The sequence below is a fragment of the Cyanistes caeruleus genome, chromosome 15 (genome assembly GCF_971803275.1).
Source record: "Cyanistes caeruleus chromosome 15, bCyaCae1.hap1.1, whole genome shotgun sequence".
Classification (NCBI taxonomy): Eukaryota; Metazoa; Chordata; class Aves; order Passeriformes; family Paridae; genus Cyanistes; species Cyanistes caeruleus.
The window spans coordinates 17,523,816-17,545,113 of NC_141715.1; the positions used below are offsets into that span (position 1 = coordinate 17,523,816).

At 47.1% G+C, this 21,298-nt stretch overlaps 1 protein-coding gene across 6 annotated transcripts in view; it reads left to right on the forward strand.

Moving 5' to 3' along the window:
* The first annotated feature begins 2,943 nt into the window (after positions 1–2,943).
* The window catches only part of FBXW11 (F-box and WD repeat domain containing 11), a 54,461-nt gene continuing 36,106 nt past the window's right edge, over positions 2,944–21,298 (forward strand). Inside the window, exons 1-4 of one of the 6 annotated variants that reach the window (XM_086851785.1) lie at positions 2,974–3,063; positions 11,061–11,140; positions 13,460–13,567; positions 18,466–18,567. In XM_086851785.1, the coding sequence (XP_086707911.1) occupies positions 18,517–18,567 (51 nt within the window). In that variant the 5' untranslated portion in view covers positions 2,974–3,063; positions 11,061–11,140; positions 13,460–13,567; positions 18,466–18,516. Of the gene's footprint in view, positions 3,064–11,060; positions 11,141–13,459; positions 13,568–18,465; positions 18,568–21,298 lie in introns of all 6 variants that reach the window. The other 5 variants (XM_086851784.1, XM_086851787.1, XM_086851786.1 and 2 more) reach the window with 5 other exon arrangements.

A 21,298-nucleotide genomic window follows, 5' to 3' on the forward strand; every position in this document is an offset into this window, starting at 1 on the left:
CTTTCCCTTCCACTTCCCCCTCATTCTCATCCTCACAGGAGAACTGGCAGAGCAAGTTCTCTTGGACTGGAACTGCCCCACCGCCCTGCTGTGCCTCCACCTGAGCAGGGCCCTCATTAGCACTAATGAGCAGCTGGTGGCTGCTGTGCAGATGTGACACAGATCTGTCACACACCTGGGGAGGAGTCATGGGCACAGCCTTGTCTGAGCAGGGCACACCCAGAGACTGCTCCTCGCATTCCTAGAGCCAGGTAGGCATGGCAATATTGTGCTTGACTCATGGAATCATTGAGGGAGGAAAAGATCTCCCAAGATCCGGTCCAAGCTGTGCCCCATCCCCACCCTGTCCCCAGCCCAGAGCACTCAGTGCCACCTCCAGCCCTTCCTGGGACACCTCCAGGGATGGGCACTGCAAACCTCCCTGGGCAGTTCCAATCCCTGAGCTCCCTTTCCATGGGGAAATTCCTGCTGCTGTCCACCCTGAGCCTCCCCTGGCCCAGCCTGAGGCCATTCCCTCTCCTCCTGTCCCTGTTCCCTGGCAGCAGAGCCCAACCCCCCGGCTGTCCCCTCCTGGCAGGGACTTGTGCAGAGCCAGAAGGGCCCCCTGAGTCTCCTTTTCTCCAGGCTGAGCCCCTTTCCAGCTCCCTCAGCCTCTCCTGGAGCTCCAGCCCCTTCCCAGCTCCCTCAGCTGCTCCTTCTAGGACTGACTCTTTCCCAGTGAGTTTCTTCAGAATAAATTTATCAAAAGTTGTTTTTTCATCTTATTATGCCTTGGACATGTTGTTCAGTCCTCATAAGGTCTTAAGTTGTGCATTGGTCAGAAGCAGTTTGAATGTACAGGTACAGGGATTGGTATCCCCACTCTTGCTTTCCTTGGTGCTCCACACTAAAGGCAAAACATTTGATGTTTTTATAATGCTTTCCTTAATTAATTTCTATATTTTTCTCTTCCTCTCATAGGAATTGCTTTTACCACACCATTAAAAGCAGGTTACAGGAACTCCAATTGCATCTGAGGTCTCCTGCCAGAGTGAGACCCATCCTCATGTGCAGCATCCATTGCTGTGGTGCAGGAGCCCCTGGAACTGCCGGGATGGCAAAACTGATTTACTCTTTGTACAAATTAATGGAAGACTTTTTTTCCCCCCTTCTTTTTCTTTTTCATTTTCTCTTCATTTCCTCTGCCCTGGGAATCTTTGCCGTACTCAGAACAGCAGGCTGTGCTTTGGAAAGCACCAGGAGCGCTGTGCTGTCAGCAGATCCCTGCTCTGGGTATATTTAGACTGAGACATGCTGATTTTTTACTTCGGTGTCCCAAACAAATCTCTGCTGCCTTGGGTGCTGTCCAGAGCCAAGGGCTGATGCCAGGGACATCAGACCCAGAACTGGGCTTTGTCCCTCGTTTCTCAGTGGCAGCTCTGTGTGGGGGTGCTGGGTTCCACCTGCGGGTGCTGCATGGGGGCTGTCATGGGAAGGTGGGAAGGGCCGGCTCAGCTGCAGCAAGAAAAGGATGGATTTTCCACGGAAAATCCTGACACCCTGACGGGGGTGTCAGGGTGAGCAGACTGTGGGCACCCCTGGGTGCATTTGGGTTTGTAGCCTCAGAGGGACTTTGGGGCAGTGGCATCTTTGGGTTTGGCTTTGTCCCCATGAATGGAAATGGAGCAGCTTTTGGGGCACATCAAATTGTCACCCTCAGGCTGTGAGCAGCAGCAGGGGTTTGATGGAGATGGACATTTGAAACTCTTGTTTTTCCTTTCAAATGCTCTAAAAAGGGCTTAGACCTCATGGTAGGTATTCTAAGTGATTTTGAGTGGATGAAGGACATTTCTGCTGACATCAATGCCCTGTGGAGCAGGTGAACTGTCAGGAAGAAAGGACTTTGCACCATTTCCATTTGCTCATCCTCCATCTCTTCACCATTTGGCAAAGATTTGAACAGGTAACAGGAAAAAATGCTTAGCAGGAAGCTCTAGGTCCATTTTCATGGCAAGCCCAGTGCTGTGCTGTCACATCACACTGCTGCCTAGGACAGTTTTGCTTCCAATTTCCACTGCCTGTGGCTGCAGCTGGTCCCTGCTGCATGGCCAGAGGGCAGCCCGAGGGTCCTTGGTCCCCAAAGCAGCTGAGCTCTGGACGGCTCCTGGAGGCTCCGTGGCTCCTGTGCCAGTGGCAATTTGCCAGCAGGATCCAGACCCTAAAGGCTGGAAAAGCTGCTCGTTGCCAAGGGCTGAGGTCAGCTACCTAGAAATGCCCAGTGGTGGCAGCAAGACCAGGGCCAAGGCACAGATTAGAACTGTTTATCAGGTGAGCAGTGCAACATGCACAGCCATCTCATGGGTCCATATATCCCAGAATCCCAGACAGCTTTGGGCTGGAAGAGACCTCACAGCCCATCCAGCGCCACACCTCCCACTGTCCCAGCCTGGCCTGTGGCACTGCCAGGGATCCAGGGGCAGCCCCAGCTGCTCTGGGCACCTGTGCCAGGGCACGGAGGGAGCGGCTGGGGGGGTCTCGAATGCGCTTTCCAAGCTTTCCATCCCCCGGTGTCCAGTTCTAAACCCGCCTCGGCCTTTCCCGCGCGATTCTGCTCCGCTTTGCGGCTCCAGCCGCTTCCGCCGTCCCACGAGGCGCTCGCTGCCGCAACGCTTCCGGTTCCCGGTTCCCGTTCCCTATTCCCCATTCCCCAATCCCCTTCCCCATTCCCCTTCCCCATTCCTATTCCCGTTCCCTATTCCCGTTCCCTCATGCCGTCCCCCCCCCCCCACTCCCGGCATCCCCCGCGCGCCCCCCCGAGCCCAATGGGGCAGCGCGGGGCTTCCCGGGGGCGGGGCCTGACTCCCCGAGGCCCCGCCCGTTCCGCGCGCGCCGTGACGTTGTGGCGGGCGCAGCGCGCGTGCGTGTGCGCGTGCGCGTGGCGGGGGCGGGCGGGCCGCGGCGGGGCCTGGCGGGCGCGGGGCGGCGGCGGCGGGGCCGGGCCGGGCCGGGCCGGGCGGGCGGAGCGGAGTGGCCGCCGCGATGGAGCCCGACTCGGTCATCGAGGACAAGACCATCGAGCTCATGGTGAGTCCCCCCGGCCCCCGCGCACTCCCTGCCGCTCCCTCTCGCCCCCCCCGGCTCAGGCCCCGCCGGCGCGCCCGGCCCGCGGGGTCCGGCGCCGCCGCTGCGGGGGCCGTGCTGAGCCCGCACTCGGCCCCGGCCCGGCCGCGCTGCCCCCGCGGGGGGATCCGCTCGCTCCCGCCTCCGCCGCGGCCCGCCCTGCGCGCCACAAGCGCCTCCGTCTCATTGAAAAGAAATAAATAACAACAATTAACCAATTAACCCCCCCGGGAGGCGGGCCCGGGCCGGCGGCGCTCAGCGGAGCGGCCGCGCTGCACGAACCGAAAGCGAAATGCTCCGGGCGGGGGGTCCGGCTCCTGCCCCGGCCCGAGCCCCCGGGGCCGATCAAACCCCGCCGGGCGGGCTCGGGGCTCCGGGCCGGGGCAGCGCCGCTGCTGCAGCTCCGCTCCGGCACCCACGGAATTACCTAACGAGACCTAATTGGTGTATTGGTTATGCCCCTAATTAACGCTTACGCCGTTAAATTCTTACGCGTTAGTGGAGAGGCAGCCAGGTGGGAGCAGCAGAAAGAGGTGTTGGGCTTTTTTTTTAATATAAGCAAATTAGATCTCTGTAGGCAAATATCAGAGGCCCCTCGTTTTACTGCCTTTAGGCATGAGTAAAATTAAGTTAGGAGCTGAGAGAGAATAGTAATCGGTAAATATCTTCTAATTTATTTGTTATAAGCATAATTGCTTTTTCTCTTAAGCATAATTAGCTCTCGCATACTGAATTTCATGCAGTTCTCCAGAACTGAGGGGCAAAATTCAAATAATTTCCCTTTAAGGCATTCTGAAGGTGAGCTGGGTTCAGTGGAGACATAAATGGGTTTTTTTGGCAGTGGAGTTGTTGCTAAACTACCTGGTCCAGAAAATACGAACTTTCTTTAATTGTGCCATCTGGTCTCGAAAAGCAGAAATAAAATGAGAGGGAAACCTACAAAGCCTTTGTGTATCTTTCATTATTTTTCTTGATCATTGAGGACGGGGGCTTAGGGAGCCTCTTGCCCTGGGGCTGTGATGTCGCACTTGCCCTGGGGGACATCAGCGCTTCAGTGCCCTCAGCAGGGAGGACAAGGCTGGGGCAGCTCTGTGGCCATCCTGCTCGGGAGCAGCCTCCCAGAGGTTGATCCCAAGAGATGCCGCCTCAATTCCCGAGTAGGAACTGTGCTCTGGTGTTTTTTTCCTCACTGGAACAAGGCACCAACACTCCTCAGCTCTGGGTTCTGTGAGGTGCTCAAATAGCATTTGGAGCTGGGAGGTTTGGCTCCCTGGACTTTCAAAAGCCCCCACTTCTTTGTGGTTTTGCTCTCCTGTTTTAGTCTCTCCTCTTTGCAGCCAGGTTTTATGAGGAGGAAGCAAATGGGATTTTTGCTGGTGAGTGTTGTATCCTCCACTGGCTGGAGCTGGGAAATGTGCTAATCTGTGCAGTTATCAGTGGGGTTAGTAGGAGTTTTAGTACGTAGTAGGAGGTTTTAGAAACACACTTCTGTCTCTTTCATAAGAAATGGATAAATAAAATTGAATAAGAACTACAATTAATTCTGTAGTTTCCAGGAGAAAATGGTGCTCTGTACAATGTAGTTGGTAGTTGAATTTAACTTTAACCTTAGTGGAGGCTTGCACAGGATCACTTGTGCTTGAGTGGAGATGTTTCCCTAAAATCATTGAAAATCATTCCTAAAGGCAGAGGTGGAGGCTTTGCCTTCTGGTGTGGTGCAGAAGGGGAGATTCTCCAGGAGATTTGTTTGAATCCACAGGGCAGAAGCTGTTTGGGCTGAGTTCCCTGTTGGGGATTTCTGTGTGACCTGGAAACATGGGAGTCAGTGCTGTGGGAGACATCCCAAACCTGGGATCATCCCTGCCTGGCAGACTCAGGGGGATGCTGCTCTCTCTAAGAGTGTTCCACATTCCTAAAAGCATAAGTTTTATGCCTCTCTTGGATCAGGGAGATGGGGTTTGGTGCACTTTTGCTCAGTCACTTCCCTCCAGTGCCAGGGATGAATCTGTAGTAAATACAGAAGCAAATGTGGGATGTGAAAGTTCTGAGGAGCAAATACACCTTAATTCTGAGGGGCTGATTGCTATGAGGTAATGTGTCAACATGTTAATTGCATGTACGTTTCAGAACATGCTGCTCTAGCCCTCAACTGTGCCTTCCCTGGATAGATCATTTGTATTTATTTAAAGGAAAATCAGTCATGGAAATAATACTGTTCTATTTTTAAGGCTGGAATCTCAGAGAAATATTTTAAGGTTTCAGAATGACAACTTTGATTTGCTGTGTGAAGTTCTAGTGAGTGTTCCCAAGCCGCTGTGTCCCTCAGGACAGCTGAAGGCTTCCTGTGCCGTGGGTCCTGTCATTCCCAAGGGCATGAGCATTGAGTGATGCCATTCCATTGCTTCCATGTGTGGGTGGTGCCCACCTGTAGGGGTGAGATTCCCCCAGGTTCACTGGGACTGACTGGGATGCCCAGGCTGAGGCCCACAGTGTCTGGCAGGGTTGGGGCTGGTCCGGTCATGGGCTCAGGGAAATGCTGGATGTGAGCAGGCAGCTGAGGAGTGAGGAAGTAATCCAGAACAGATGGAGGGCCAGCCACAGTCACTGAAAGGGTTCTTTCTGCCCCTGGTTTTGGTTTTCTCTGTGAAATTAGATAACTGTGACCTTTTTGCTCTTTTAAAGAACCGACAGCAATGCTTTGTGAATAAGTTTTGTTACCTGCAGATCCAAGTTGTGTATAAAATCTGTGTTTGGTTGCATCAACCCTTTGGTTTGTGTTTATCTTCAATACCTGCTAAAAGCCTTGTGTTCTTCATTTTCCCAGCAAGTTTCCCATAATTGTTATTTAGTGTTACCAGCAGCTTTCACAGTGTGGGGGGTTATCTGCGTAGGTTGTGCTGAGGTGGCTGTAACAGAATGCATCAGAGTGGCGAGTAGTTTGGGGGGCTTTTTATACATTATGGGGAGGACTTTGTGCAGCTTCAGATGTGGATGGCTTAACAAAATAAACCTGCTGCTCTCAGATTCCTGTACCCACCAGCCACCTACAGGAGAAGGCTCCTGAGCAGGAATCCAGGTGTGTGGGAATTCTGCCCCTCACTGAGCTTCTGACCCTTGTGTTTCACTGTGGCCTTGCTGCCCAAGCTGCTCTCCAAACACATATCCCTGTGCTGGCAGGTTAAATTCAGCATTCTCTGCTGTGTGGTAGGAGTATGAAAAAGTTTGGGACAGGCCATGCCTGGGAATAAAATGGGCAAGCGTTTACACTGCCATCATTTGTATCTTGAAGTTATGTACATGGAAATAATCTTCCTAACACACAGCCCTCAGCATCTAGAATGCCTCTCTCTGGCTCTTATAAAAACATCTAGTGTTTAAGTACCTTGGTAAATAATAAATGAAGAATTATAATTGAATATCTTGGCAAAAATCTTTCTGTTTCTCCTGGCAGGACTTTGATGTGAGGTGGAGGTGTTCAATTCAGAGGTACCAGTCTGAGAAGGAAGCATTTCACACAGGCCTGCCTGAGCAGCAGCAGCTCCTGCTGTAAATCACTCGAGGGGTTCCTGAACTTCCTTGGGTTACTGCAGCTGGAGATGGTTGTGCCCCCAAACTATTTAAAACTTAAAGTGCAAAATAAATTCCAATATTCTGCTGTATATATATCTCAGTAGGGCTGTAGTGCTCTGGTTTTTTTCTTCTCAGTCATTGCAAGCCAAGCAGGCAGTTGGATTTGTGGGATTTTTTTTCCCACATATTCTTAGAGGAATCCTTCAAAGAGTTGACTTTTGTAGCAACACAGATACAGGCAATGATCATCTTTGCAGCTGAAACAAAGGAGGTACTGTTCTAGCTGAAATGTCACTGGTTCTTAACTGAAGCCTGGGAGAAGATGGAGTGTTAGTAAGGCAGTTGTAAACCTTTGTGTAACCTAGATGTGCTTTTTTCAGCAGGATAACGATCTGTTTGCCTTGCTGGTGTCTTTTTTTAATGTTCAGTAGATAAATGAGCAGAGTTGAGAGCTGCACGTTGGACAAGCAGGGTTTCACATATGGGTAATGCAGCTGCTGGAGCCAGTGGCTGAAGAGGTGGTGGTGGGATGAATGTGAGGAGGGCACAGCCTTGGGATGAGCCTTGGGGCAGGGAATGTGAGGTCTGTGCTGCTGCCAGGCTCTCAGAGTGACAGTCCTGTTTCAGAGAGTGCCTCAAAGAGGGAGGATGCAGATCTGAAGAGATTTCTGTGACTTTGGCTGTGGTGCAGAAAATGGGAAGGAAGAGCTTAAGAACATGAATTAGAGCAAGGCAACTGCACTCAGAGCCAGTGGAGTGGTGAAAGGTGTGTGGAAAGCTTTATCTTTTGGGAGGGTTTAGCTGGAGCAATGGCCTGGCTGGGGAAATGAGATGGCAGAGGGAAGTAGGCTATAAAGATGCAGAAGTGTGTAAAGAAAAGTTATCTAAGGTTTATGGTGATGGTGGCAGTAGCCATCAGATTACTCAGGTGAAGGAAAGCTGCAGATGTGCCAGTTGTGGGGGAACTTCTGAAGCTAAATTGCTTTTGGTTCTTAATAAAAGGAAGTTAACAATTCTTGGGGAGACTAAGCCCTGGTATTTCACCTGAGGCTTTTTTTCATTCCAGATTCAGAGATGTCTCACCTCACGATGCACTTATATTTTCTAACATGACAACATTCCCTGAGCTCTGCCCGCTGCTAGTGGGGTGCAGCAGAGGGAGTTCCCTGCAGCCTGGAGCACGTGCAGGGCTCCTCTGTGTGAGTGTGACCGGGAGCCTTGGGCTCCACGGGCTGCCCCAGAGCTCCGGAGTAAATGCCTGCCCAGGTGTGCTACAAGATCCTGTCTCTGCAGGCAGCTGCTGTGGGTGCAGCTGCCCTCTCTGAAGTGCTCTGGGGCTGCTGCTTTGAAAAGTCTGCCTTTGCTGCATGTCAGACTGTGTCCCTCAGGATACAGAGCTTTGAGCGCTGCTAAGATTTGGGTCACTGAGGAGTGTTGTGAACAGCATCGCAGCAAAACAACCTGCTTTGTTACAAGCTGTACCCTCAGCGAGACCTGGGAACGTTCTTTCAAGGATGGATGTACCTTTCCATTTCATTTCATGTTTTCTAAACCACCTCTGCTGCTTGTTAAATCAGCTTGCCGTGTGTCTCTGGGTGCGCTGGGTTTATTGCTGCGCGGTTTTGAGGTCGCTGGTGCTTTGGCATTTCCAGTTGCCCATCCCTGGGCAGCTCGGCGTGCTCGTGCAGCAGCGTGCTCAGGGAGATTGCTGATGGCTTTCAGATGGAGTGGATGTTGCAGCAAATGTGCCAATGCGAGAGGAATGATGTGTGGGAGAGAACAAGAGACTGTGCTTATGAGAGGGCTGCTCCGTGACAAGGAATTTTTTTGTTGCAGGGCAGAAAATGAATCGAAGGAAAATGAGAATATTGACTGAGTTGTTTAAATTAATGCTGATGGGTAACAATCCTTTCCTTCCAGCTTTTTCCTTGGGTGACGTCTTCTTTATACGAATGCCACTGTTTATGTTGTTACATAATCTGATTTCCTGGTTTGATTTTTATGGCATCATTATTTACAGAAAATCCACTTTTTCTGGAAAATCCCTTCCTTCCCCAGTTTATTGATGTATTTATGAGCTCAGTGGTGTGACATCTGACAACCTACTCTGTTTTCCTGTGCAACTTCCACACATTTCCCAATATGAACAATGCATGACCGAGAGCAGATAATGCAAAAATAAGGAAATGTCATTGGTGTTTTAACAACCAAAAGCACTGACTCTTTCTGAAAACTTAATTTGCTTTTCATGCAGGCTAAATTAACAACGGGAACATTTGAAGGCATGTTGTTTCTTTGGTGCTTTGTTAATCCACATCCCCGCAGGACTTGCATCCTTGTACTTCCACCCCAGGAAATTAACAGTTTTGTTTGGGATCAAAGAGTAGTTGAGCTTCCTGGGCTCGTTTGTAGGATGAATACAGATGGAAATTTGTAAGATGTAGGTAGGGACCTACTTGCTAGGAATAGGGAGTGATGTGTTTTCTGGGTAAAATGGCAAAAAAAGCTTTTTGGGTCAACTTCAAGCTGTTGGCAACACTACAGAATTTTGGTTTACTCATTGACTTAGAGGAGAGGAGAAGAACCACTAGATATATGTATATATTCAGTGTTGCAAGTTTGCTCTGAGTTTCAACTCCTGTTGAGGAGTTCTTGAATGTGGAGTTTGGTACAAAAGTTGTGCCAATGTGCACTGTTTGCCTTTTTGAGAGGCGTGAGGTTTTATTTCAGCATGGTTTGCACGATGGGGCTGTTTTCAAGTCTTCCAACCTTTGCAGTGAAGCAAATTTTTGGTTTTCAGACAAAAATGCCTAAAGCTTTTTGAAAATCTATACTCAGAATCTGCAAAACTTAGTAAGTTCCAACTTGGACTTGATAGTGAATCTCTGTTGGCAATTCTCTTAGGGCAAGGGAGGACTAGCCAGGGAAACTTGTTATTCAGGCTGTCTGCAGCACACCAGTCCTTCTAGAGACAAAAATCAGACCTGTGCTGTTACACTTGCAAATAATGTTAAGGTTTGGCTTCCTGGAGAAGTGCCTCTCCTTCCAGCACCCTGCTGGCTCTGCAGTGACTTAGCAAATCGGTACATTTATATAATTTGATAGCTGGCTTCTTGCTGAGCTATATTGTACTCTGAAAATTCTGAGTCATATGCCTTGACATCCTAGCACTTTCCTTGGCAGCCTTAGAAATCATGCATTGGACATGGTACTGGGCCTGCAGCGCCACTTTGTCCTTGAGATGCTGCCCTGGGAGTGACCGCCTTTGCCAGAGGCTGGCAAGGCAGGAATCACCCCAGCATGGAGATACTCCTGTCTTTGGGGAGCAGTGGGCAGCCAGGGACAGTCCTGTCCTCATGGAGACAGTCTTGGCACAGCTGGGGACAGTTTCTCCACCCTTCTGTGAGTTACTGGAGTTTGAGATATGGGGCACAGCAGTAGAGGCTGAGGTTCAGCTCTCTGGAGGGGCTGCAGAGCAGAGGTGAGAGGAGGTGGTGGTGATGCTGTCCCTCTGGGAATCTTGCAGCATTTTGTTCTCACTGCTGGTAGGGGAAGCTCTGCAGGCCACGGCCCAAAGTTTTGAAGCTCTTGGTGGAGGTTGCACAGTTTGATCTCTGTAGGCTGAGCTTTCTGTTGCACGTGGAGTGTGAGTTGACTGCAGACCCCATCTTCTCTGAGGTATCACTGTTCCACCTGCTTTAAAGTAGTCACACTCACTGTGCTGCTGGCAGGACTGGCTGGAGGCCTTCTGTCTCCCTGCTTAGCAAAAGGTGACTGTTTCTTGTCTCAGGAGTGGTGTACAGTGCCTTACTCTCTTCTGGTTCTAGATTCCAGAGACACAGCAGTACTGCAGATGCACTGAATTCAGTGCTGCCGTTCAGATCAGGAGTATCCTGACAACTCCATCTTTGTGCTGCAGACATGTAAGGCAAACGAGGTCATTTTGAACCTGGAAACAGGGAAATAATCATTGCAGTAAAGTGCTTTAGAGGATGTTTGTGGCAGACCAGGAGAACTGCATCGAGCTGTTGTGCGAACCTGTGCTCCTGGAGCAGGCCTGCGAGGTGCGAGCTGGTGGTTGAAGCTTTAAGACTTGCTTTGTTATTTGCTTTGTAGCTCCTTCTCATCTTCCTTAATCTTAGCAAAGTGAGCTGTACCCCAAAACACTTGTTTGGGTGAGCCAGGGTAAGGGAAGGAGGAATTTCTTGTCTGTAAATGCGTTTCTCTGTCTTAGATCCACCAATCCGACGACCCCACTAACGTAGTCGGTCCCGGGCTGGGCAGGTGCCTGGGCTGCCTTGTCTCTAACAGCATTAGCAGTAATTGGGATTTCATTCAAGCAAGAAGTAGATACACCAAGCTGAAGATGATTGGCTGCTCTCTTTTAACAGACAAGTCTGAGAAGGAAAACCCATTCGAATCCCCTTTCATTCTGGATTGGTGGATCTGAAGCCCAGAAACAAAGTTTCAGGTAAGAAGTCACCCTGTACTATATCTTGCTGCTTCTGCTTAGATGAGTTTGTCCGCACATTCAGTCCCTCGCTTTAACTGCTTCGTGTCCCCTGAGTGTTAGGGCACAGGGAGTCAGCTGCTGAGCTTACAGCCAGACAGGGCATGGCCAGGAGGTACAGGAGCAGTACTGCAGGGAATTGCCAGTCTGCTGTGGAGCACAGGCCTGGGAGCACGAGGTGAATTTGTGTGTGTGCAGGAACAGGCACGGAGCCGTTGGCTGCCGCATCCTGCTTCTGGAATGGGAGAGCAGCCTCGCCAGTGACTGCCTTGGGCTCCCCGTGGAGTTCAGGGAGTCCCAGCTCTGAGTTCTGTCCCTGTCCTCAGAACCCTGTCTTCTGTCCATCAGAACTGAAGGAACTCTGGTTCTTCCTAGGATAGTTTCCTTTAGCTTTTCCTGCTGAAATGCCATTTGAAATTCTGTTGTGGGCAGCACCTGGAGTCAGTGTCCTGAACCCTTCCTGAGATGGCAGTGTGAAGTGCTGGCCCCAGCTGTTTCGGGGCAGGGGTGGCAGGAGGTACCTCACAGTGGGTTTATTTCAGTGAGGGAGAGCAATTGTACCTGCAGCCACTTTGCTCTGAGATTTGGGATACCTACAAAAGGCTACAACAGGTTCTCTTGGAGATGGGTTTGGAAGGTGTCTGTGTGCCTCAGGAAGGCAAGCTGGGTCCCTGGCTGGCAGGAAAATAAAGTTATGTGAGTTCAATATCATATCTGGTGTGAATGGGAGAGCTGCACCTCCCAGTGCCCAGCTTTACTGTAAATTGGTGCTTTGATGGACTTGGCAGCTTATTTGCAAAGTTATATGAAACAGTGTGCCTGGATTCCTGTGGACAGTAACAGCAGTAAGGCTCGGCCTTGTGTGTTCTCCTTTGTAGGCAGTTACTGCAGTGAATGCTGAGGCCTCAGTATTTAACCTCCTATAGCAGAAACTCCTGTAGGTGCTGTTGATCTCATGCATGGTTTTAGTTCTGCGTTTGTTTTGCTGGTGTGGTATTTTGTGCCAAAATTATATTTGAATTTAATTGATAAGTACATTTGTAATGAATTACATGTGCAAACAGTGCTGTTGTTTCCTGGTTTGATTTTTCAAGTAGTTGAATTGTATTTGGTTAGGGTGGAGAAGTCTGTTTTAGTGTGACTCTTTAAACCAGAGGGAGAATTTAAGGGAAATACTTACTAACCTTAGACTGACACACTTCTTGCATTCTCATCTAGTATCAAATTGAATTTGTTCCACACACCCATCAGACTCACTTTGGAGTTAAAACTGTAAAATAACATCTTCCTGTGGAATATTTGCTGTTCAGGGTGTGCCTTTTTCTAAAATGAGAGACCAGGGAGGCAGAAGTGAACTTGGCATCTTCAGTGATGAAACTGAAAAGAGGAAATAATTTAAAATACCCTGAGCAGGGAAAAAAAGAGGAAGCATAAATGAGTGCTCCTGCTGATCGAGATCCTCAGTGTTATTTAATATTGCTTAACTCTGGAAACATCAGCCAGCCCTATGAAGGCAGCAGTAGAGCTGAGCAGGATGGAGGCTTTGCTCTTTCCTGTGTTTGAATGTTACATTCCAGAGAGTGTGGTATGGGGCAGCTCTCAGAGCTGTGTCAGTGTTCATGTGCTGCCCCTGTCTGGCAATCCTGGGCTTGTTCCTGGCAGCCCAGGCTCCACAGGTATCAGAACTTGTCGAGTGCTTCTACCCTGCCTTGGCTGTTATAGGATTTATTGTTAGCTCTGTTAGGCCTCAGCCTCAAAAACCTAATGCAGAAAGGTCTGAGACAGCTTTTAATGTGTTAGCCACACTTTTTGCTGTGTTTGACACCCTGCAAGTTTCAAGATTGGCAGTACTCCTGTGTCAGTGTTCCTCAGTCAGGATTTGCCCTGAGCTGCTGGCTGTGTGCTGGAGATGTGTGTAAGCCCCTGTTCTGCTGCAGGACGAAGTGTTTTGCTTTAGAAATGGCCTTTTTAGTGAAAGATGGGGTGTTAGTGCAGAAAGGTGTATCACACAGCTGCGGGAGTTGGGTGTATGTACATGAGGGAAGCAAGGGCTAATCTAAATGCTGTGTATTTTGGAAAATTGAGATTATTTCAGTTAATGCTCAGAGTGGCTTATGCAAACATCTTAGGATTTTCTTCCCAGTCCTTTGTATCTTCTTGAAATCGAGCATCTGCATCTGAGTCTTATCCTGATGAATAAATTATAATAGAGTAAGATGGTTATTCTATTCAAAGAAATAATTTAATCTTCTCTCCACTGAACCCATATTCCTTTTGTAGCATTGACTGTGTGTAGCAAACACACACTTTGATCTTCAGGAGCAGAGTGGGACAGCGTTATCCATCAGCTTCCTGTGAATTCAGTGTCCTATCTAGAGCATCACTGTGGTAATGAGGAGAATTTCTCTGACCAATTCTTTTCCTTTGTCTTGCTTTAAATTTCCCGATTCCTCACTTAGTGTTTTTCCCCAAATGCAAGAGCTTATGTGCCGATCTCGAATGGCTGTTGGAAGGTTGTCCCATTGAGCAGTTTTTATTGTGAATGGCAATGATTTGGCTAAATTGATTTTCCCAATGGCACTGTGACTCAGCTATCGGTTACCTATTTTTTTTAGAATGATCCGATAGCTGTAAAAGAATAATCAAAAAATTTTCACAAGTTAAAATGAGTTTTCCACTCTGTGGTTATTTATTTTTGACAAATTCACTTTTGCATTTGTAGCTCACAGAAGAGCAGAAACAAATGCAAGAGTAAATTACATCTAAAACATCTTTGTTGACCTGAGAGTCCGGTTGTGGCACGCACATGTGCACCTCCCTGCAGAGGAGCGTGTTGTGTGGATGGTACTCCAGCAGCCCTCCGAATCCCCGCGGCCGGCGAGGCTGCGTTTGGCCGTGGGAAGGGCAGTGATGCGATGGCACCGGTTCCAGCAGGCTGGTGCGGAGCCCGCGGGCACGGGGAGCTCCCTGGGCACAGCCTGGCTGCTCAGGGCAGCGCTCCCAGCGCTCCTTTGGCCGGGCACTCGTGTCTGTGCCCCCAGAGACGTGCGGGGACCGTCCCCTGGCAGCCGCGCCGTCCCCGCGGGAGCTCGTGGCACTGCTCCCTGCATGTCCACAGTGTTCACACAGACCCTTGGATGTTCTGCTTTCCCACCCGTGCGCACTCGGGACACTTTCCCAGGCCAGGGCTGCACCACTGCTCTGCTTGGCACTGTCTGAGTGAAGCCCTAACGGGAAAAGCACCAGGTAAGATCTGGAGGAAATCCCAGCCTGCAAACTGGGAGGGAGTTGGTGTTGGCTGCTGTTCCTGCCCAGTGTAAAATAATACTGAAGGCCTTGAAACAGTGGTACTGCTCGTATTTTTCATGTCTTAGTGTGGTTTATGCTGATTTTTGAGGAGATCTGAGCTTGCCGTTAAGTTGGAGGTGGGAGCATAAAGCTTTCCCAGACTGTCAGACTGCCCTCAAATCCAAACTACCTTTCAGAGCGCTCCTTGGGCTGCATTAAACTGAGCCCAGGGCCATGGAGGGGGTTTCAGTAGCACCACTTACCCTTAAAATTATCAGTATTGAATGTTGATGGAAAAAAAGAAATACCAATGTTGTCGGTCCATGCCTAAATCAAAGAAAAACTAACTAGGAAATCACCAATGGTGAGTAGCATGTGAGTTTCTTATAGCTAAAAACCTGAAAAAAATTCACAGTGAAGGTTGAGGTTATTCAGTTGTACCTTTTTTGCATATTTTTGCCTTGAGACCAGGATTTCCCAAACTATAAACACACCAATAAATTTGGATTCCCTAAATTATCTTGTATAAATAAAATGAATGCAGTGCAAAAGTCCGAGGTCATAATTTGAGTGTTTTATAAGACTTGCAGTATAAGTCTGGGTTATGTAAATGCTATCATTCTTGATTATGACACTGCAATATTGCCATGCCTGGGTTGCAAAGGTGTTCTGATTCCATCAGGGGCACAGGCTATAGGCATTGCTTGAGCAACTTAATGGGCCAGGTTTTTTTAAGGGATACAAAAGTGTGCGGATTTCTTTGTGACAGTATAAGATGCACTGAAAGAAACAATTTCCGGGCATTTTACACTGCTTTAAGCAGGCTGTGCTGTAACCTGGGAAAAGTCCAGAGTGAAGGAAAACTTTGGATAATTCAGGGCCCAAAAGGGTTTTTTTATACCTCCATCCTAAACTTCCCAGCTGCAGATTTGGTTTATTGGATGCACACTGCTGTGTGCTTTGCTCTTAATAAAAGAAGTTCTTAACATTTGAGTCCTGAAGACATTGAAGCATCTTCCCTTTTTACTGAGGATTTTCAGGTTTCACTGGGAATGCAGCATTTTGTATAGGCTGCTTAAATTTGAGATTTAAGATTTAAGATTGAAACGTAAAGCTTGAAATGTAATTCCTGGGACTAGACCACCAAAGCAGTTCTTTGTGTATGGAATTAACATCAATCATCTAATAATAAAATTACAGTACTAATCTTCACAAGCACAAAGCATTGAAGAGATCAGTATGAGGATTTCTGTGTCTGTTCCCTCCTTGCCCTGGAGCTCAGAGCCCCTCTCAGCTCTGCAAACAGAACCTACAGGTGATCCACAGCCCTCAGAATGTGAGGCAGTTAGAGCTCTGCATTGCAAATTACCTTATTCCTTAAAATCTGAGTTTCACTTGGCCTTACCTTAACCTGTGCAGTTCTGTTCTCTGTGTTCTCCTTTAATTCTGTGCCTGTCAGCCACGGGCACTTTCCCCTTCTCAGACTTTATTAAATAGAGCTTTACCTCCTGGGAAGAAGGGCCAGTGCAAAGTGAAGCCTTTGGAACATTGTTAAGTTTTTATTCATGATAGGGTCAAGCAGTAACATGTCAAGGAAGCACACAAATATTTGCACATTCCTGTTTCGGTGTGAAGTGGGACACAACATTGAATTTGTAGCATTGTGCAATAGCAGTGCTGCAGCTGAGTGTCCAGGGAGTTTTCTAAACCCTTTCATGCAGGGTTTCATAATGCTGTGAAAGGTTTTTGTGTGGCTTGACCTTGGCATGGAAATGGCCTCGGTGTCTAATGCGTTTTGAGTTAAATTTTTAAAAATGTTCTCAAGTTACCCATTTTTCTCTTAAGCAGTTAAAATTCAATTTATTTAGCCAGAGTAATTCATAAACCCTGCCACATAATAACCTCTAAACCAATGATTTTTAGCTTATAATTTGTGAACACCTACAGATGTAAGTTCATTATGAACATTACACTCAGCTTTGTACACCTGATCTGAACATCTCAGGAGAGGACTGTGCTGTGTTTTTTATCAATGATTTTTATTAAGTCACGTGACCAAAGTGACTTTTTTCTACCAGGCCTGTATGTTTAAAAATGTTTTTGGGCTTTAATCAACACCTGCAGCAATACCCTGAATTTTGCTGGTTCAGTGTTGCAGAACCTCCATGAAGATATTGTCTTAAATAAATAAAAAATAAATAGGAACAAAGAATGGAACAGATTGGAAAGGGAGTTCCTTAAATTATACACTCTTGTTTTGGAAAGCAGACCTTAAAAGTGTGTCTTCAATCAGTGGGTTTTAACAGTACATCCCATCTTTTTTGAAAATATGAAAACTTCTTTGGTTTTTTGGTGTCTTGTTGAAGTTAAGGTAGTTTCCTTGTTGTCAGTGGTGGTTGACTGTCTTAGAAGTGTCCTGGGAACTAAATTTCCAATGTTAGTGTGAGGATATGTCAGTTAAGTGCTGCAGAGTAATTACAGATACACTGGAGTAATTTATATCTAAATCCCATTTCTCTAAATATGAAATTAAGTTTTAAAACCTTCCAGTAATTGAAAATTGTGGGTTTGTTTTGCTATTAAAGAAAGAATAATACAATAAAACATAAACATGACTATTTTTACCCCTGTCCATAAGATACATTCTCCCACTCTTGCCATGCCAAGTGCATAGCACAGCACATCCCTGTGGAATCAGCACCTTCCTGCTGGATAAGAGAGGGAATTTCAATGTGTTTCGGTGCTGCTAGGGGCATTCTTGTGCTGCTTTTGCTGTAATTTCTCTCCTTAGCATGGAGATGAAAAGATGAGTCTTTTGTTTTATTCATAAGATATGAAACCAAAAAAAGAGTTTTTAACCCCTTCAGGTGCTGTGAGCTCTGTCCCCCTCCTCGATCCTAGCACAAACTGCTTCCCATGAGGCTTCACCTCCAGTTATTCCACTCTCAGTTTTTGACCTGCATGGGGCTTTTCTTTGAAAGTTTTGGTGTTTGTTGTAACTAAATTGGAAGCCTGTGTGGAAAATAGTGAAAGCTCACTCTGTGCCAAATATTGGAGCTGGGTTTGTGCACTGCTTGAAGAATTGAATCCTTTTCCCTAACTTTATCCAGTGCATGTACTACTCTGTCCTTAAAATGAACTGGGATATAATATTGGGGAGCTACAAACGTTCTGGGGAGTCTGTCTGGATGAAATTTCTTCATCTTCAGAAAAGAAACAAAAGGGATCTCCAGACTTTTCCTAAATTGTCGTGTCAGCAGTGGGAAGTTCAGTAGCTAAGTTTGGGTGGCAAGATGAGTAGTAAATGTAACCAGGGGATAATTCAGCTTTAGGATATCTTCAACTATAATTCCAGCATTTCTCCCCAGTTCAATAGGATTCCTTGACTAAGCAGAACTTGGTCATGCAGTTTGAGCTTAATGAAGTTTGGTTCCTATCTAAAACATGCTCCCACTGTCAGATTGTCTGTCCCAGTGCAGAATAAAGAACCACATTTTGAAAAACCTGAGACACTGGGGAGTGCTAAACCTTAATTCCCAAAGCTCCTCCTGGTGGGTTCTAAAGCCTTGCTGCCCCAGTGGCACCTCCTGTCCCCTGGGGGACTGTGCAGGGCAGGGATTTTGGCCAGGCTGGGTTTGTGGCTGAGGCTCTGCCCCAGCAGCTCTGCTGTGGGCAGCGGCATGGGGGAACTGAAACTCTCCTGCTGCTTGGGAGTCAGTGAAAACCTTCAGCTGGGCACTAAAGCCATGAGGGTACAGAGGGGGAAAAGGAGCTCAGGCCAGAGGGGTGGCTTGTCCTGGACAGGCCAGAGGGGTGGCTTGTCCTTGATTGCTGCACAGGATCTTCAGTGGTTATTTTACCCTTGGCGCTAACTGTGATGAATGTAGAAATAACATCGATAAATACCCACGTTAACATTCTAATGAGTTGCCTGCCTTGAGTGATTTGTTGTGGCATCTAACTGCTTCTTCTCTTCCTTCCTTTTTGTCACCCTGCAGTGTTCTGTGCCAAGGTCTTTGTGGCTAGGCTGCTCCAACCTGGTAGAGAGCATGTGCGCACTGAGATGCCTGCAGAGCATGCCCAGTGTCAGATGTCTCCAGGTGCCTTTCTTCTTTCTTGTTGTAAATGTTATGCTGTTGAACTTGTGTTAAACTCTCAGGACTCTGTTTAATCAAATTGTTAAGTCTGCTAAATGTTTTTTGTGCATCCTTTTCTGAAATCTTCTACTTAACTGCATTGTAGGAGTGACTCTTTAAGGGCTTTCTGTGCGGTAGGGCTGGGGGGATGAGCTGTTGTGTTTTATTGCCTGTTTACTGAAGTTGTGATATCAGTAGCATAGTTCTGCATGTTGCCTGCTACGTTTTGCTTTCTTGTTTAACTTAAAAATAACATATTGAGCTTTGCCATTTCTCTTAAATTGCAATGAACTGACCAGCCTGTGATATTTGTGTGATTTAATTTAGAAAGGATAAGCTTTTATTTGCTCCTAAGCGTGATTCTGGGTTTAGCTTTACCTTTGTCTTTGCACATGTTTGAATGCAGAATAGTGAGCATGGAGCCCTGGGGTCTTTGGGTTGCCCTGTTAACTCAGTTTTTTAACTTTAAAGAAGGGAAGAACAAGGGATGGGGGGTGGGGGGGGCTGTTGGTCTGCATAGAAAACTACTAAATCCCAAGTTCTCTGTTGTTTTTCTTCTAGTAAGCTGTTGGAGCTGAGCCTGCATAATTTATAGATGGGGAATTGCTGCTTCATTGGTTTGTGAGGGACTGAAAATGATGAAAAGGGAGCTTTTGGGACCAGTTAACAATTTTGAATTCCCAGGGTATTTACCTTGGAAAGAAAATGCTGAATATGTGTAGCAACTGTGTGGCACTTCCCAAAGTGTTTCTCAATGTAACATTTTTTAGCAGAACACAAGGATTATTTAACGTTGGTCTGTTTGGTAACATTCAATGGTTCACTCTTTCATGTGTATAAAATGGGTACTTAAAAGAAATTGCTTTTTTGTGAAAGAAAATGAACAATTGAGTTTTGTGTGTCACTCCATTTGAGGTCAGCCACTGGAGAACATCAGTGTCTTACCTTAGAGAGTAATCAGTTTTTTCAAAACCTCTCCTCTCACCTGCAAAATGTGGCCACTTGAAATTCAGCAATTCTGAATTTCAGAACAAGAAATTCCTTTGAAATTTTTGTTAAAATACAGATCTGTTTTTCCACCTGAACACTTTATATTTCCAACATTGAAACAGTATTCAAAGAAAGGACAAAAACTCATGTCCAAGACAAACTCATAGATGGATAATTCAGTTTTATAGAAATGAACAGTTTCATGGCCAAATAGTGCTTATAGAAGAATGCCTAAGTCATGTCAGGGCAGAGTCCCAGAGGTTTGGTGTCTGTCTTGGCAATACTTGGCAGCTACTTGTGATTTCGACATGGTGGGATTGTTGGGGTATCTTCAGGGCCACTGGTTGGACTTTGGTGATCCTTGTGGGTCCCTTCTAGCTGAGGATATTCCATGGTTCAGTGAAATATTGTGCCAAAATAAAGGCTCTTTTCTTTTTATTAAGGTTGGATTGTTTTTGTAAAGCTGCAACAGAAGAGGCTTTGAGACTTTTGGAAGTGTCTGTGAAGGATTATTTTTAAAAAAAGTTCTCTTTTTGGGTGTGTGACTCAGTGATGCCTGAAGGGGAACTTGGAAGCAAAAGTGGCACCAGCTGCTTTCCCCATTTATTATTTTTGGCACTGTGACTTGCCCTTCATTGTTTGCTGAGCTCTAAGCCCACATAGCAATCAGGTGGGGCACAGATAGCAGGAGCTCTTGGTTCAGTAGCACACATTCACTTAGGGTGAAATGATTAATAGAAAGTGCTGGAAGGGAAGTCCAGAAGCTCCTGGGTGGTTGACAGGAGTGATCTGGGACTGTGTCTGTTGTGTGTGGTGTGTGTAGAGGAACCAGTGGACAGGCCAGAAAAGGGGGGGAAGAGCAGCCTTCACTCGAGCCTTGGAGAACCTCTCCAGGAAGCTCTTACTCAGTGCTGGGGCTTTTTCAAACCTCTGGGCTTCAGCAGTCACCTGCCATCCACCTAAAGGAGGAAAGGAGGGATTGTTAACAATGATGTTAGCAATCATCAAACCCTAACAAGGCTGTTTAAAATCAAGCTGTAGCATTTCAGCAAATCCCCTCTGCCCATGGATTGGGGGAGGTGTTCCAGACTGTACACAGTCTGGGTGTGTATTCTGTGCTTCTCCTCATCCAGTAAAATACTTCCATAGTGCCTGCAGGTTACTGGAGAAATATTTGCTTTCTGCATTCTGTGAGCTGTTAGTGAATGCAGAAGAGAAGCAGGTAATTTATTAAAAAATATTTATTCCTATTTGTGGTACTTGAGGTTTGCTCTCATCTAATCTGGCTTTTGGTTTAATTGATATTATTAGGAAATAAAGTCCCTGACATGTAACACTTGTTTCTGTTGCATGGAGAAGTACCTATTAAATGCCAGTTCATAATACTTGAAACTGCTACAAGGCCTTAGTTATAACTGCTTAGTTACCTTGAATGATGTTTTTGTACATGAACACGCAGGTATCCAATAGCTCCTGTTTTCATTTGCTTTGATATGGATTTCTCTGCAAGATTAAAACCAAAACTCTTGTTTAGGTGTTTAGAGAAACTGGTTCTGTTGGCAGGTGTGTGATGCAACCCTGTGGAGACAGCACCTTCCATGGCTTCATCCTTGGAGCACGGCAGGGTTTGGAGTGGGTTTTGTGGTGCTGGTTTGGGAAATGGCTCCAGCAGGGCTGCCAGACAGAGACAGGCAGGGTTCTGGGC